This window comes from Solea solea, chromosome 15 (assembly GCF_958295425.1).
Source record: "Solea solea chromosome 15, fSolSol10.1, whole genome shotgun sequence".
Taxonomy (NCBI): Eukaryota; Metazoa; Chordata; class Actinopteri; order Pleuronectiformes; family Soleidae; genus Solea; species Solea solea.
In genome coordinates this window covers 11099931-11118427 of record NC_081148.1, presented here as the reverse complement: position 1 = coordinate 11118427, position 18497 = coordinate 11099931, and the positions used below count along the sequence as shown (strand labels likewise).

The 18497-nt window shown below is 41.8% G+C and overlaps 1 protein-coding gene across 1 annotated transcript in view; it reads left to right on the top strand.

Moving 5' to 3' along the window:
• Nucleotides 1-2455: 2455 nt before the first annotated feature.
• thada (THADA armadillo repeat containing) overlaps nt 2456-18497 on the top strand; it is an 82128-nt gene continuing 66086 nt past the window's right edge. Inside the window, exons 1-22 of the mRNA XM_058651826.1 lie at nt 2456-2552; nt 2936-3020; nt 3486-3595; nt 3867-3997; nt 4117-4265; nt 4389-4421; nt 4511-4559; nt 4786-4979; nt 5177-5271; nt 5578-5801; nt 5892-6610; nt 6808-6962; nt 7076-7231; nt 7364-7471; nt 7562-7685; nt 8591-8736; nt 9046-9274; nt 9374-9509; nt 9659-9795; nt 10091-10237; nt 10729-10889; nt 17594-17703. Of these exons, the coding sequence (XP_058507809.1) occupies nt 2945-3020; nt 3486-3595; nt 3867-3997; nt 4117-4265; nt 4389-4421; nt 4511-4559; nt 4786-4979; nt 5177-5271; nt 5578-5801; nt 5892-6610; nt 6808-6962; nt 7076-7231; nt 7364-7471; nt 7562-7685; nt 8591-8736; nt 9046-9274; nt 9374-9509; nt 9659-9795; nt 10091-10237; nt 10729-10889; nt 17594-17703 (3389 nt within the window). The 5' untranslated portion in view covers nt 2456-2552; nt 2936-2944. The remainder of the gene's footprint in view (nt 2553-2935; nt 3021-3485; nt 3596-3866; nt 3998-4116; nt 4266-4388; nt 4422-4510; nt 4560-4785; nt 4980-5176; nt 5272-5577; nt 5802-5891; nt 6611-6807; nt 6963-7075; nt 7232-7363; nt 7472-7561; nt 7686-8590; nt 8737-9045; nt 9275-9373; nt 9510-9658; nt 9796-10090; nt 10238-10728; nt 10890-17593; nt 17704-18497) is intronic.

The window sequence follows — 18497 nt, the reverse complement described above, 5'->3', positions numbered from 1 at the left end:
AATACAAATATAAGAGCATGCATAATGTATGAACTGTACGTTTGGCAACTTTTATAATTTAAGACTCGTCAGAAATGTGGCTCTTTGGAGCGAAAAGGTTTAATTTGTGGTATTTCAAATTTGACTTTATACACACATAGTGGGTTATGTATTTAAGTGTCCTATGTGTCCTTAAATCTCAAAAAAATATCACTACTCTGAATTAAAACAACCAAAACTATATATTTATGTACTTAAAAAACACGACTTAGTTTTTTTTTGTTTTTTTTTACGATATATGTAATTCACTTTGATTTGAGAGGTGAATTCACTCCAATTTTCTTTCTTTGGAGATTTTTAAAAAAGATCCTGCCAGAAGATTCGTCAAATGCGTGAATCATGGACAGATACAGAGCTTCGTTGCACCACGATAATCAAAGGATGTTGTTGGTGAGAAACATAAAAGGCCATTTAACCCCTGAACCTTGTCTGTCTGGGATTATCTTTCACTCCCACTTCCCCCCAGAGTAAAGTCAGCCAAACTGTTGACCTTGTTCTGAATAAGACATTACTCACATTATGACGACAAACGGGATGTTATCATACAGGTGTCGGAATGTCACGATACGATACGCGATACACGGTCTATGATACCAATAATATCACGGTACAACGATTCTGTGATAATCAATAGAAAACAAAAAGTCTGTGAAAAGTTAAATGTGCAAAATGTCTCTATTCACAACATTCATTCATGATCATATGCAACTGAGATTGGAAAAAACAACTCCACGTCTTAATAAAATCATCTCTCAATCTGAGCATGCCTTTATCCAGATTAAGGTAATCAATGTTTTTCACGTGTTGTCTTGTTCTAGTTATTTTTGTTCGCATAACCAATGAAACCAGAATCAGTTGAGTGAGAATGTTCCTGTGTTTTGATCTGGAGTGGTTCCACAGCCAGTCATTAAAGACTCCACTACCTGCTGGGAATGAAATTAAAATAAGGCTTTACAGTGTGGGAATATAATCCACTTCTCACTGGGAAATAGACTGTGAAAGCAGTACCTGTCTTTTATAATAGGCACTGCATTTTCATCCCATGAAATGGCTGTGGGCTATTATGTAAAATGTGCACAACACTCTGTTAATAGACCAGTAGTTAAGTAATGCTGTGTCAATTGTGTATATGCATCACTCACTACTGCTTTTTTTTTATTGTATTATTTCCCCCCTCAAATGTACTGTGTTTCTAATGTTTTATGTTATTGTTACAACCCCATTTTTTCCAGGTTTGTCTGTCATCTTGGAAGTGTTTCCTTGTGGTTATTCCATATAAATGCCCCATGTTCAATTGTTAAAATAATGTGTGTTTTGTTTTTAACAAAATATAACACAATATTAATCATATAAAAGTTGTTAAGCCTCCTTGTTGTTGCTCTGTTCTGAGAGTTTTGAGAGTTAGTTAGTTGATTGTATTCCAACATATACTGTATACTCCACATAACAAAGCCATACTTTGAAATACACTGTACACACACTTTAAATTCAGACAAGCAACCAAGCAGTCCTGAAAAGTATTCAATTGATGCTGCTCCTCATACAGGACTGAGTCAGCCTGTTGAAGGACAGTTCACTGAGGTAAACTCTCTGTGGAGCGAAGTGGTCGGTATTTTACTTCAAACACACATAGTGGGTTATGTATTTGGGTGATTTAAGTGTCCTTAGATCACAGAAAATATCACTACTCTGAATTAAAACACCCACAGCTATCTTTTTATGTACTTACAAAAAACACCAACTCAGAGAGTATCAGTGTTTCGTTTAATTAACTTCTTCCACTAATAAAAAGTGATAACCATACGTTATTCTCCATCGTTTCCTGTTTACTATACAGAAAAAGCAAATTTCATTAGAGTTTACTACTCACCCTTGAGAATAGATGTAAAGCTGTAATAGGGACTTCACGCCATGTCCATTCCGGTGTCTATGCGTTTATTCTTATTTTTTTATTCCTGTGAGGGAAACTTTAAAAAACAACAACACAGTGAATGGCTCAGTCTTCCAAACGTTTTCAATCCAGTTACACGGGAAAAGTTGGAGTTAGATGGTCAGAGGGAGCTGCTTCGTGATTTCTGTCCAATTGCAGTTTTGATGGGCGTTTCCCAGCGGTTGCGTCGTACAATGATTGACGTTAAGATCCACCAATAGAAATCTGGAGCGCTCTGTGGGCGGGTCCGTTGCAGTCTTTCGGGAAGTGACGACTCTCGCGTGCGGCAACAGCATGGACCGTCAACACCCGGGAACAATACAGGAACCATTAAAAGTATGCCTTCAAAGTTATATTTTGTAACATTTTACAACATCAACTGTGTTCACCACATATGTTTTACTATATTTTCAATCGTGAACTAAAGCGAATAATATTTTAATTCACGAAACAAGTCAACGATTGTAAACTGTTTTGTTTTTTGACTCCTGTCTTTTATTTTGAAAAACATATTACCGGAAAGGGTCGTTCTTTACTCGCGACTTGAATCTCCTCAGTAGCCAGCTAAAACACTGGGGCTCCGGTGAGTAAACCACATGTTAAACTTACGTGAATGTCAGTCATATCGTATCAATCAATCATTGCCTTTCTTAAACAGTTATTTGTGGGGATTTAGTTGACGTGATTTTTGAGTGTTTACCCTGTCTGTGTTTCTTTTCAACGTGGCTCCTAGAATCATTGCTAGGCAGTAGTTGGCTAACAGTTGCTAGCAGTTGCAAAAGAAACATACTGTTAACAAGTGTGGGTTAAGTTGTCATCAGAGAGAAGAGAACCTGAAAGAGGGAGAATGAGGCTGGGTTGCCTCCAAGTTTTATTCTTTACAATCTAGTTGTCTTTTTGCTTGCATCACAGTCATATATTTTCAATGAATGGGGCTGATGTGGAATGATCCTGCTTCCCACACAGGGCAGAGTCATGGTGGGGAAGAAGAAGAAGACAGCCAAAGTGGAGGCTGTGGTGCTGGAAGAGCAGAACCTGCACAAACTGATAGGTAATGAAGTCAAAACTACTGCTACTACTGCTTCTTTCTGTTCAACTACTACTTCTTTCTGTTCAATTGTGTACCCTCCAATAAGGCTGCACAGCATGCAACATATTTGAATATTGCAATGATGATGTGACTTGCAATAAGTAAAGAAATAGCTATGTTTAAGGTGAAATGTCTTTGTGCTTTGGATTCACTGATAACATAATCCCAGACAGTGAAAAGTTAATTATTTCAATTTCAGCATCATAGTTTTATTGAAAAGAAGAACATCAAGAAATCAACATCTTTATGCCTGCATTTAAAAGTTAAAAGTTTAACCCCACTGCTACAGGTGCTGTGCTACAGGTCATGTTGTGTATGTTGTTGTTGCAATGGCAGTAATTTACAAGATATATATTTTGCAGTTCTACTCTGCTCCACTGCATTTTCTACGACTAAAAATTGAGGCGTATGGCTTGTCTTTCGCAGCGTCCCTGTCTGTGGATGGGGGAGAAGATGGCGTCAGTCAGGTTGCCCAGACCCTACAGTCTTGTTTGGAGCTGACAGAGCCAGTGCAGCAGATCCATCTGGTGAAAAAGGTAAAGAACACAATGACTGTTGTGATTTTCATGATAAACATATATATATATATATATATATATATATATATAATCAGACGATTACAGTCTCTATAGATGCTTTCAGACATGCGCTGAACTCCAGAGATAAGACATTCTGCTGCTCTTGTGGTTGTGTCTCACTGAGACAATGTTGTGGTACTGTCAAATGTGAACAGCAAACTCCGGATAATGTCCGTTTAGACTGAAAATACAGTATATGACCAAAAATGCTTTATTTATATTTCATCAGGCAGGGTCCCAGTTGGAGGCACTGAGTGAAGAGCAGACTGAAAACACTCTTCTAGAGACCTGTCTACACACTATGGCCCTGCTTTTCACCTCCCTGCAAGCCAAGAATCCCTTACGACGAGCCATCGCCAGGTACTTTTGTCAAAGTCTGTTCTTTGATGTTTAAGATGTAAAAGTGCTGGATGTGTACAGATTTAACAATACATTCTTTGGCTCTGTAATAAATAATTAAGTTTCTATATTGTCCGCAGTGCCTTGGGTTCAGTACCTGCCTGGTTAAGGGAGCAAACTGTAGACTGTTTGTGTGCCTGCTTGTCTGACAGTCTTTCTAACTTGGGTTCAGACAAATATCTTCACACTGTAGACACAATCGCTGCCTGTTTGGATGGCTTCCCTCTTGGTGAGTGGGCTACTGCACGTGTTTGCCTTTTAATGTTGATTTGTTGATCGATCAGATCATTTTTTTACCTCCTGTTACATTAGTAAACACAAAATCTGCCTCTTTGAAACGTTTTATCTCCAGGTGAGAGATGCATTCACAAACTTGTGCCTGAAGGTTAGTGTCTGCATGTCTTTATTGTCTGATTTTAAGACGAGACTCTGTTTTTTCTCTCAGCCTTATTCTCGCTCTTCTCGTTTGTGTAGTGTTGCAGTTTCTTCATAAGGGACTGAGGGAATACCTTCATCAGAACAGGTACACAACTTATGTTAGTATTGCGAATAAAATTTAGAGATTTGACATTTGATAATGCTAAATTAGTTGTGTTTTCTTTCATGCTTGGTTGCATTTACTTCCTGGCTCATCATGACTGCACTCAAATTTGACAGACGCTTGGAGTGGATCAGGAAAACCCTGACATCTGTAGTGTATGGCTTGTTGTTTATCAATGTGTGTCTGTCGCCCCCTGCTGTTCCCTTAGTGGTCTTGCAGGCCGTCACATTGCCCAGGCCGAGCTGATGCACTCCTGTTTGACTGCTGTGAAGACCTCCATGCTGGTAATTCAGAGATCCCAAGAGACCATCAGTGCCGCCCTGCAGACAGAGCAGGATCACTGCAGGATGGAGGAGACACTGAGCAGCCTCCTGAGCTGTTATGTACACATCCTCACTGATGGTAAGAAACTTGCTGCAAACTGTAGTATTCTGTGCACACACATTGTACCCAACAACTTCACAGTGCAGTTTCTTGGTTGATATTAAGAATGAGGAATATTCTGAGATTGAAAACGGGACGCATAAAAATAGAAAAAGTACTACACCAACATACTGTACCACACTGATCTTCTCATCTGTTCCTCCTTCTGCCTCTAGAGGAGTTCATCCAGTCAGTCCAGAGTACAGCTGCCATGGCTGTTGTGTTATTGATCAGGTCTGTCATGGGCTCTGAGGAAGAAATCGCTTCTCTGGTGAGTCATGGATTGAGGGTAATTGAGGGTGTATATATATATATATATATATATGTGTGTATATATATATATATGTGTGTATATATATATATATATATGTGTGTATATGTATATATGTATAAATACATATATGTATACATATATATATATGTGTGTGTATGTATATATATGTGTATATGTATGTATATATATAAATATTTATATACACATTTGTTAGCATTTATTTTCCTAAAACTCATGATCAAAAGCAACATTTGGAAGACACATTTAATCACCTTAATGTTCCTGTGTGTTTGTTTGTGTCAGGTGTGCAGTTTGCTGCAAAGCTCAGTCCAGGGCTTGGACCTGGCCCCGCTGTGGCTCAAAGAGAGGTGTATCCATCTGTGTGCGAGTGATCGCCCGCTGGGTGTCTCCCTGTATCTGTGTCATGGGGTTCTGGCCATGTTTAGCTGGGACGGGGCTCTACCAGGACCACAGTGGGAGAACCTGCTACTGTTAGTCCCCAGATTGCTGCTGGATCTGGATGTCAGGTACATCTGTCTAAACTGACTTTTCTATTGATTGCTCTATTAAAAATGTACTACCACTATCCTGGTATTGATACTTTTCTTTTGCCATAGTGTCAAGGAGTCCAGTACAGCCTTGGTGGTGGCTCGGGTGCTAACACTGTGGAGTGGTGCGGCCCTGGGCTGTCTGCAGGGAGATCCACGGCCCTGCCCTCCACACCTTCAGCAGGCTCTCAGCGGAGGCTCCGAGCTGCACCGACACCTCCTTGAGCACATCTACTCCCACTGGGAACACCCACTAGACGCAGTGCGCCACCAAACCCGCTCACTATTTCACAACCTTCTCCTTTTCCATCTGCACATCAACTCGTCCATTTCTGACCCTACTGAGGACTCTTACATCAGAGAGCTCACCCAAAGCCTGCTGGGACTTGAGTGGCACATGAGGGGGAAATACAGCTCCTTGGGCTGCCTGGTGGAGCTCTGTGGAGCACGGTACTTGCTTAACATCCAGCCCCAACTGCCATCGTGTCTCCTGGGCTTGATGGGGGACCAGACGCTGGCTCCTTATGCCAGCAACCTGCTGGAAAAGTTTCTTATTGGTCACAAAGCACAGCTGGTAAAGGACGCTGCTGCAGCAGGAAAGATAGAGGACTGGATGGAGTGTTGGCACAGGACATGGGTAACACCACTGCTACAGGTGCTGTGCCGTGCCAGACTGGATCAAACCTCATACATCCTGGACTACTTCCTGCCAAAGCTGCTCCGCTGCAGCCCCTCCAGCCTGGCTCACATGGTGCAGGCCTTGCAGGAAACGCCTCCCTCCAGCACAGGCAAAGTCCCAAACACTCACACGACGCCACATACAAACACAGTCTTCTGTGTTTCTCCCCTTCTGATCCACATCACTTCATATTAATAAGACTTCTGTTGTGATTTGAAAGACTGTATTTTTACCACAAGCAATTAAAGAAGGTAGTCCATAATGGGGTAGAATATTTCTGTTAATAAAGTTTTTATTTTCTACCAGGTGGCTCAGGTTGCAGAGGTCCAATGGGAGCTCTGATGACGTGCCTGCGAGCAGCCAGGGCCCAGGGTGTTGTTCCATCCTCTGAAAAGAGTCTGTGGGGAGGACTAGTGCCCCTCTCCCTCCTCAAGCAGGCACTCGTACACAAACACGATCAAGTGAGTTTGTGTTTGTCCTTGAATGTGTGTGAATGGTTCTTAAAATTGTGCATTTCGTGGATTCTCTCTATACGTGAATGTCATCATCATCATCATCATCTCTCACTGTCCAGGTGAGGATGGATGCTTTGGGTTTGGTGTGCGAGAGCCACCGCAGCACTGAGGTTCTGACTTCACAGGAAAGGGACCTGATCTGCCATTTCCTGCTGCCCAATCTCAACAGTCAGTCCCCCGGTGTCAGACAGCAGACAGTCAGCCTGCTGAAGAAGGTGAGCTGTTCACATCATGTCGTCGTTGGTGCCTCTAAAATCACACAGTGCGAATGCCTGTGCATGTTCATGTTTGATTAAATGCAAATACCAAAGTGGTCACTTCATTCAACAACATCTCCTACTCCTCAGTTACTCTGTAGAGTGAGGGACAGCACTCTGCTGCTGCAGAAGAGAGTGAGTCAGTTGAGAGACCAGGAGCAGAGAGACAGAGACCAACACACATTACATCTGTACAAGGTATATCACTAACACAACACGTTTACTCAGCACTCAGTTTTCTCAGTTCGATCTAGTTAATAAAGGGCTATTTTTGTGTGTGCAATGTAGGAGTTCCTCCACTGGCTTTGTGTGAGGCTGCTGGAGGTTTTGATTCCTGGAGCTTCGTTTTCTAAATGCCTCATGGTTCTCCACCTGCTCTGCTTACTGGGCCATTTCTTCACCTTCAGCACAGGTACACCTAACACTCAGCACCTGCAGACTTAATTGACTTTCACGTTTAACAGAATGTCACAGACGTTTTTCTCCCACAATTAACAAAAGTATAGTTTTATAACAAATGTACACTATAATATACATATTTTAATCATCGTATCACTGCAAAGGCAGTGGCTGTGTAATGCTAGTACTTTATGCTAGTACTTTAGTAACTTTGTTTTGACTTCAAAATAGAAAAATGTTTTTTGCAGTGAGTTATTCAGTTTAAGTACTAGGTTCCTTATGAATCGACTGTTCTCTTATACTACAGCTGAAAATTGCACACCTGGTCATATACGTGGTAGAAAACACAAGCGTGTAGTATTTTGGAATTCATGGCTTTACCCTCGGGCAGAAATTCCCAGAGACTGTATTGGTAAATGTTGTTTTGGGTCACCAAATATATTTGCAGGATTTTTCCAGCCTTTTACTTAATATTTATGTGCATTTGTTAAATTGACATGCATACAATGAAGTTGATTCATTTATCACACATATATCACACAAATGCTGGTAAACTTATTCATAATAATTACATTGTTGTCAGCAGAAATTGTCAGAAACATATGGACAAAATTGGCTCTTGTCACAATTTATATCATGAATTGTGGTCACTATGCTTTGTCATCTTTAAAAAGTGGGTCCTTAAATAAAAAGTTTTGCCGAGTGCTTTTGGGCACCATACTGATGACACTTGGCATATTGCAGTGCTGTGACTTAGCTTTTGCCAAGTCACAGCACTGGAGTCCATGATTCTGTTGGCTCCTGAGCCAACTGTCTATCCATTATTGGACAGGCTCTTTACCCTGATGCCAGCCTGGTGCTCCAACTGTCTCACTGTGTTTTTTTTTCTTCTTACCTCTACCTCACCATTTTCTTCAGGTTCTGATGTGTTTGCCCTTGGTGAGGTCGTTTCCTCTGCACATGCTCAGAATGTCCTATACTCTGTTGCCAGCAACTTCTTGGAAGTCAAACATCTGGCATCCACACTGTTACGGCAGCTCCCTCCATCAGCTGTTGGGCTACAGGTAAATAATCCAAACACTAACTACTCGTCTGTTTGATTGTTCAAAATTGGGACCTTAATTATCCCTTAAAATGATGATAGAATGTCAGAATGATATCTGACATACAAAGGGCTTTTTAAGGTCTTAAAGGCCTTAAAAAAAGAAAAGAACTGGGCACATATAACAAGGTTGCCGTGCCTTAAAGTCTTACATTTGGCTTCCTTATACCTTCCGGTTCCCCTACATGATACAGTGCATGAGATATTTAAAAAATACTTTTAGGTTTTACATTGTACAATCACTATGTTCACATCATCTCTGTGATGTCAGGAGCCAGAGAGGATGCGATGTGTCCTTCAAGCTGCGCTGGACCTCAGTACCAGCACCAAGCCGTTTGACAGCGTCACAGCAGCTCACCTCCTCAACATGTTGCTGCCGCAGCCACACCTGAGCCAAGCTCTGCTGCACTGTGCCCAGCAGCAGGGCCTCGATTTCCAGCCTCCCCCTCCACAGTCCCAGGCTTCGGAGAAGATTATTTTGGAACTCAACACCCTTGCAGGTAGGTTCTGGGTGTATAGTACACACAGCAAATCTATGCATGTACTTAACACTTTACTGATTTGCAGGTGTGAAATGTGTTTTGTTGTTTTGTCCACAGTGGTTCAGTTCCTGCTGTGTTGTCTGCAGTCAGAGGTGTTGAGAGCCGAGTCGTCACTCTTGCAAGCGGCGGCCTCCTTTCCTCTGTATGGCAGAGCTCACTGCATCACAGCAGTGCTACAGCAGCTCAAAATAGAGTGAGAACAAAAACCATCGCAGCTCATACACATGTTAAACAACTGTCTTTGTTGTTGGCAGTGAAGGAAAGCTTACTGCACCACTCTAGAGCACACTGTGTTTTGTTTGTCTGAGTCTGAGCAGTTGTGTTCTCGATACGTGTGTTTAGGAGTCTGGAACAGACTGAGCAGTGGAGATGTCTGGTGTCAAAGCTCATTGCTGTGTGCTACAGAATGTCGGACGTGGTTTCCCCTGTAGTTCAGAGTTCCTCCCCTGAAGGACTCATCCCCATGGATACTGACTCAGGTAATCTCATTTCTTACTCTGGATTAGCCGCTTTGGATAAAAGCATCTGCTAAATGACATGTAATGTAATGTAATGTAATCATTTTTTATATGTATAATTTGTGAGGGTAACAGTCCGTGGCTTAAAAATAAAATAGCCTATAAAATAAGAGAGTAAAGCATTTCCCTGAACATGGACATACTTTTTTTTTATCTCACACGTCAACTGGAAAATACTCAACTCATACTAATGGCACCAAAAGAGTCCCTTTGATGGAGTATTGTATGTGATATTTGTTGTGTGTTTTATGGACAGAGACGTCAGCAGGTCTGCAGAGGATTTTGCAGGAGATTCAGCCCCGAGACACCAATGACTTCTTCACCAGCACCAGAGAGCTGGACACACACCTTGAAGATGATCAAACACAGAGCCAGACCACACACACTCCATCAGTGGACACGGGTGAGTTATGGCACACTAGTTGATTCAGTTGTACACAGAAATGTTATTCTTTAGACCTTAACTCAGTGTAGTTTTGAAATTCCTTTGTTAAATATTGTGAAATTCAAAGTCAGGCTCACCAGTGTCAAGATTTCCCTATGAGCAGTGGATTCAGTTGGTGCTGTTGTGGGTGCAGTAACATTAATATGCTGCTGGGGGCAGTGTTTGCCCTTTTTTGTACTGTATTTACTGTACATGATACTTTGTGTGTGTCACTTATTTGGATTACTACAGTGTCACACTGGACACATGAGATGAATTTAAATGTGTGTGTGAATATAAATGACCAGCAAGCATGTTCTGTGACATTGGGACTTCTCACGGTTTCCATTTATTACAACTGTTTAATTTTCTTTGCGTAAACTATCAGTGAATAAAGTAAGAGCAGCCACAATATTCCAGTATCTTGTCACAGTTTGTTTTGTCTCACTGTGGATGTGTGTTGTCTCCAGGTGGTGAGAGCTACAGGGTGACAGCCCAGATGGTGCTGGTATGTTGCTGGCGTAGCATGAAGGAAGTGGCCATGCTGCTCGGCCACCTGTGCCAGAGTCTGCCTCTGCACCACACCACTGACGAGGCGGACACACAACCAGGACTCATCACAGAGGAGCAGGTGAGAACGGAGACATGTAAAATTTGTTCAAACAGGGTCTGACTAGTTTTGGATCCATTTAAGCCCTTTAACCTGTCAATATCCATATCCACAAAAGAATAAGAAATAAGTTCTCAGTCCAATGTCCATTATCTGGATCAATAATTTGGTGATACCTGTTGTATTAGGCCAGTAAAACCCAGTGAAAATACTACAATTGTCTGAGAATTCATCCATTACCCGGTATTGTCTATGTAGTGGTTGGAAAATATTGAGAGTCAGACCAAAGCATTCCAGGTATTTCCTCCTTTCCTTTTAATGTAGAACATCATCCTTTTCTTTAAGAAAAAAAGAAAACCTGAACAATTTCAGGGGCAACAGACAACTTTTATGTTCCCGGTGCTTCCTGTTTGGTGACCGTTGTGAAGGCACATCATCAGCAAGATGCTGGTAATAGGGTTGTCAACATTTTCCAAATCCTTTATTCAATTAGATTAAATTGATTAAAGAGGATTGTCAGTTCTCTTTTTCCAGTTTTCCTTTTCTTGAAGCACAAAAGGCTCTGCCATACTTAGACTAGTCTACTGTCTTAACGTTGGCGTTACTTCACAAAAACTCATTTCAATTCAATTATTATTCAAATAATTCATATTTCTGAAGATATTCAGAATATTCTTGATTATTTCTTTGCAGTGTACCACATTAGGGCCTTATTGTCAGACATAAAATCATTTAGAGTACACACAGTAACAGTAAGTTGTTTCATGTAAAATGCCATCTAGTGACTCTTTTTTGTAACTGCAGTCAGTGTGCACTCATGACAGCAAATAACAGCAGATGCCGTTTTGGTTCACAACAAAATAAAAACGAGTGTATTTTTTTTTTTTTTTTACCACACCACTGCACTCAGTTAACAATTTAATCTTTTATTATCCCATGAGATCTGTTTTTATACATCTGCGCTGCCCAGACCTGCAAAAAATGATCATACACCTTTGTAGCAAGATGTGACTCGCTTGGCATTTGTACACTCATTAAATACTTAAATCGATCCCAGTCGGATGCTTTAAAGCCTGCATTGCTTCAGCACACACCTACAAACACACACACTGCCTGTGTCAGTTAATTTATTGCATGAAATGAATGTTATTAATATGCACACACCTAGCACATGCCTGCGGGACGTTACTCTGCATCAATAGGGTTGCTTTTATCCACAATGTAGTGCCTGGATTCATGGATTCATGCTACCTTACATAAAAATGATCCTAATGTGGTATCCAGATGTGGTGAGATAGGAACACTGGTAATGGAAATGGTTATTGGGAAGAGAAAACGTCAAACTGATTAATTCCTTCATGTCATGTCAATGTGCAGTGTACAGAAATGATGTGGTAAGCCATCGGTAATAGGCTACATTTAGAAATAAAATATAAAATATCCCATGCGCCGTACCAGTGTTTTCTGGGTACATCTGACGGCGGACTCCGTAAACATCTGCCGCCGCTATTCATTTCTGTCTTGTCACTATTCTTGCTGCTTTGAAGTCTTTTTAGAATGAGAAGGCTAACACGGTTAACCGAGCTACAACAGCTGAGCTGTGGTGGTGCGCTGCCGAGAACACACGCCGACTCCCCCGGCACAGTCGCATCAGGAATTGTCGATCTCACACGGCGAGGATCAGATGATGTAAAAATACACGCAGCTGCCTGACCTTAATGTGGACAGTGTTGTTGTCACTCGCGGAAACTGTTTGCATCTCCACCCTCTCTCTCTCTCGCATACACACACACATACACTTGCTGCAAACCCAGTAATCCACGCAAAATACAGTCAACATTTTTGTTTTTTACTGTATATGTGTGCCTATGTGTACTGTAGTGGGGGATGTGTGTGTTTGTGTCTGTTTGTGACACCATGCTGGGAGGCTCTTCAATTAGCATCCGCCCTCGTTAGCGCTGCGCTTTCATTTGAGACTCGACCCTGCTGGTTTAACAGCCGCAACGCCCCTCCCTTTCCACTGCATTCTTTCCAAATCACTTCCACCAGCAGCAGGAAAACACCGAGTACTGCACACACACACACACACACACACACACACACACACAGAGTCAGATGCACGTACAAACTTACGCAGGAATAGTTGTCTGAGTGTTTCAACATGTGAACATCCGTAATAACTAGGGTACCAGACACAGGCTGTGTTTGTCTGTGTAGGGGGTAAAAGGGTGTGTGTGCATGTGTGTGTTTGTGTTTGTCTGTTGAGCATATATTTTCACCTCTGAGGGAAAGGAATGAAGTATCACACCGTACAATATGCTGAATGTGATAGTTCAACTGTGTTTTAACATTCTGAAGTTTTAAAGTGACTGAATATTCATTTGTTAGGGGCAACTGTCAACTTCCTTTCTAGACTTTATTTGGACTTTTAGTACAGATGTGGCATTTAGATCCCTAATTTATGATCCAAACATAACCGTTAATGTAAAATTCTTCTCTCGGCTTTTTGACTCTTTATGCCCAATGACACGTATACAAGTGTCTTTTAGTTCTAGATCAGTTTAAAAGTCATTTTGAAGGCGGCAGCAATAACAAAGCCTTAAAAGGTTTCACATTTGGAAGCCTGACACTAAGGAGTGGATTGTTTTTTAAAAAAAACATTTGTAATATTTCTGTTATTATGAGTTGAGAAAGGGAATCATTTAAAGATTAATACCAGATGTTCTCCAATAAACAGAAAGCTACACTGCGGAGGCTTATCATAGCTTGTTGTTGAGCTTTCCTCACCAAATTAGTTCCTGACTTATCTTAATATGGACAGGAAAGAAAATTGGGTTTTTTCCCCTGAAACTTTGATATACACAGTTACCATTTTAATAATGTTGACAGGTGATTCATGACCTTCACAGTATCAATGAAACACATCCTTTCGTGACTTTTGGCAGTGTATAAGAGTTCTTTATAAAAACTTGATTGTGAAGTATCAATGTTTGAATATGTTAAAATTAAAATTTTGTGTTCAATGGTGCCTCTAATGCAGGGTTGAGCAAACAAGCGCCAGATTTGACAAAGTGAAAATTCCCTGGGGCCGATGGTCTTTTCAGACCTTTTTTTTAACAAAGAAGTAGAAGTTTCATACTTCACTTCAAATGCACTGTTTTATCCATCCATGCATTTTCTCCAGCTTTATGTTCAACAGGGGGTGCTGTGCCAGTCCATCGCAGGGCCGCATATAGAGACAAACAACCATTCACTCTCACATCTACGGTCAATTTTAGATGATTTTTGGACTGTGGGAGGAAGCCTGAGAACCAGGAAAAACCCATGCACACACGGGGAGAACATGCAAACTCCATGCAAAAAGCCCCTTGTTCCAACCGGGGCTCAAACACAGGTCTTCTTGCTGCAAAGACAAGAGTGCTAACCACTACACCAACCATGTGGCCTACAGTGTTTTATAATAATTTTATTTTCCGTATCACAATTATCATTTTTAAATGCCAATGTAACCAAATCTAATCCACGCAGGAGTGAACACGGTAGATGTAGTCAGATATCTTAACAGGAGGTAAATAGCTGGGTTGTTGCAAACCGGTGCTCTGGTTTCAAAGTGAAACTCCTTACCAGTTGTGCTAATGGGGATGATCTGTGACTTGGGCCAATTGTCTGTCCCAGTCTGTTCCTGGCCATAAATAATACAATATGAGAAAATTCGGAACTTTGGTTTTCTTCTTGCGTGTGTGTGTGTGTGTGTGTGTGTGTGTGTGTGTGTGTGTGAATGAAGTTTCTTGCTGGTATTAACAGTCAGTTTGGTTATTCTAATACAGTTTGGAAAGTTGGATCTAGTTAAGTCTGTGAAGAAAATCATTCTGCCCTACCACAGTGATGGCATGCACGGGTAAATAAAGGTGTGTGTGTGTGTGTGTTAGAGACCAAAACACATCACCTTCCAAAATGTGTGTGAGCTCCACACCTCCTGCGGTCCACAGGCGAGCATCCTGTATTATATCCTTGTTGGCCTGGAGGTTGGCCAGTCTTTCTGTGACTGGGTGGCACAACAGTTGTTATAGGCGAACGTTTGAGTCATTCTCTGTGTTTTCCGTTGATTATCACTTGTAGATGTTTTCAGCACAAACGGGAGATTTGGTTTAGACGGAACAATGGAGTCGGATGATTGTATTGCATTAGTTGAGAAATGAAATGGCTGCGCTTAAACATCCTGAGACCACCAAAGTAGCCGATCAACACCGTCTTTGACAGCGCTGATGTTTATTTGGCATAGCGTGGCATGGATCGGTTGGAGCGTTGGTTACACAGTAGAGATGGACCGTTTGGGAGGGAAGTACACCCACAGCCGCACACCACATATAACACAATAGGAATGCTTTGTCTGGCAGTTTTTGGCAATTTGTTTTGTAGTGCACTTTATTTAATTTATTTGAGTGTCCAAATTTAATTCCTCTGCACCCAAACTTTGCCCTCAGAGATTCCCACTGTGGATATTTGTTCAATCTGTCCACGATGCTGCAGAGTTAAAATGATTCATATCCTGGACAGAGTACAGTATTGTGCGTATTATGAATGGGAATGTGTGAAGGAGGGATGGATTTTGGACTTGGCTGAACACTTCGGCATTAAATAACTAAAGGAAACTCCTCTAGATACTGATTGTTTTCATACATCCTCTTAGAGACCGAAACACTGTGTTGAAATGATATGACTTTCTAATTTAATTTCTCTGAAATATAACATTGATCACGTTTTTCACCCGATACCAAATCAGTTCATCTAGCACTGCATTAGTGCTGGAGAGACGGATTATTATCCTATTATGTTTCAATAGACGATTCTGACTATATATGATTTGCTCTAACATTGAAAAAACAAACAAACATCACTACTCCTTCTTCAGACAAACATTATTGGAGTGCTTTCTAACTCTGTCCCGTCAGGGGAGAAGTTGGCTATTTGGGTCACTGTCACGGCCCTGAGCCATACATGTAATTAGACTTGGGAAACTTCTCTCTCTCCGCACATGGAAGTTTTTCTGGGAAGCGGGCACGTTTGCAAACAGGAAGTTGACGTCTAAATAAAGGAACCCCCCCCCCCCAAACCCTCCCCTGCCCCACGCAGGAAGCTTGCTCGGCCCTTTTGAATCGTTACACAGACGGGAACCTTTGAGAGGGAAGCTTTAAATAGGAGAAGCCGCGGCCCGGCTCGGCCCAGCTCAGCCCAGCTCAGCACCGCAGCGGTCTGCTCCCTGGCAGCCACGGGCTATCTAACAGTGACTGTCGCTGCCATTTTTACCCCGGTGAGGTCAGACCTGTCCTGGGAGTCCACTCTGGCCACCAATGTGATAAGTCATTGGGTTTGGTACCACTGTGGTTTACTCAGTGGTGTTTAAGTGAGTCCACTTTGGGTCTGCAGGGTCAGTCAAGTTTACTGACCAGTCATTTGGCTAAAAGTGGGCTGCCTAAGCCCCACATTTTTTGCATTCATTGTTCTTGTAATCATTCGATTTCATGCATATATACAGTAGTTTATGTATTTCTGTCCTCAGCCCGGGAGTTTATGTTTTGACTGTTAGTCTGTCTCTTTGGAAGCAGCATTGACCAAAAAAGTTAAGTATGGATTGTGATGACATTTTCTGGGGCAGAGGGTTGACTTTATTTCACTTGTGTGTAGCCTCCATCAATTCATTAATTAATTGATTATGAATGGCCTACTTAATTAACTTGATAATTGATTCATTGGTTTAAGTTTTTTTGTGGTTTATCTGCAAAGTGAGAATCGGATCGGCCGTGGTGCGGGTTTGCACTCTCTAAGTGCTTTCTCAATTTGTGTCTGTTTCAGCACTTTCTCCTGCTGTTTTTCTCAGACAAAACCCAGTCTTCATGCGTCGTTGTTGGTTCCTCCAGTTACATCAGGGTTGGTCACTGAAGGTTACAGTGACTGGTCTACCCCTTGTTCATCTGTGGGTCTGTGTCTGTGTTAGTTTAGATGTTGTGTCTAACCCCACATCCCCTAAGGGGCCTTTGGGATTTTTTTTTTCCCTTTTCACACAGGGGTTTTTTGCACCAGAGCCTCTCCACTCCTCCCTGTGCCCTCCATGCCACCCCTGACTAAGTCGGGGCCTGGCTGCCTCTGTGGTGGCGGTGATACCACAGCCTTAATGACAGGGCACTGGAGCTCTGCGTCCGCCTCGCCCTGCCGCCTCACCTGCAACACACTCACCAGTTTACACACTGCCACACAAACAGCACTCACTTGTGTGTGTATGTATATAGTTAGAATAATGTTGCTAACACTGTTACTAACTGGATGGTTTTACTGACGGTGGCCATTATGTGGATGGCTCAGCATCCTTATTTGAACACACTTGTCACGCTACTGACATGCCGCTCTCACGCTTGACATGCTCGCTGCTTACTGGCTGAAAACTTAAGTGGTGTCTCTAAAACAAGAGTGCAGCCTGTGTAACAGCTCCAGCGAGCTTGGTAAGTGGAGGAAAGGTTAACGTGGGATGGAGTATTTCCTTCAATACTCTATCCGCTATGCTTTTAGTCAGACTGCTTCTGTCTAAATACCAATGTGCACTGCACAGACTTCCATTTCTGCCATTATTCCGTTTATGTCAGAAAAGGCATAGTACAAACACACACACTCACACATACACAAATACACAAACATAGCTGATTCCCTCTCTGTCCCTCTCTCTGTTACAGGTGGAGGGTGTAGGCTTGTACTTCCGCCAGCAGCTTCTTCAGTCCCGTCATCGTGGCGCCTTCGAGCTGGCCTATGTTGGCTTTGTACGCCTCACCGACATGCTGTGCAGGTGTGTGTGTGTGTGTGTGTGTGTGGAGTGAAAGGTAATACGGCTGCAAGGTTGTGGCCATTAGCTTCCATCTTGATAATGAATATCACTCTACCTTCTAATTGGCGAAAGGCATGTTGTCTCCTTGTCTTCAGATGAAGTATGCTGGAATTACATTTATCAGAAAAAAAAAAATAGAGCTGGCTCCAACTGAGAATCACACTGTGCCTGAGTCAAAGTCATGGCCCGTGGGCCGCATGCAGCCCCCCAGTCACTTTCATGTGGCCCGTCACTTATCACATTACAATGAGTTATTTCTGTCTGTTTTTTTTAATTATTAAATTATTTTTTCATCATAAATAAGTTTATAACGTGAACTATTGTACCATATCAAAACAAACAAAATCATGTGAAATATCACCATAAATATTATTATTTCGATATCTTTTTTTCCAAAACTTTGCCGACCGGCCCCCAGCTGTCCATACTAGACACACATTTGAGGTTGAGACCCCTGCGTTACATGCATGGACAGTGTGAAATAAGACCCTCTATCTTGAAAACATATAGGCATCAAATAACATTGTAGCTGATAATTCTGACGTGTATAGAACTGGGGTGGCAACAGTCAATCGATTAATCATTTATTAATCGATTACTAAGTTAATCACCAGCTACTCTGAGAATTGATTAATCACTATTAGAGCTGCAACTAACAATTATTTTCATAATCGATTAATCTGTCGATTATTTTCTCGATTAATCATTTGGTCCATAAAATATCAAAAAACCTGTTGATCGAATTTCGTCAAACC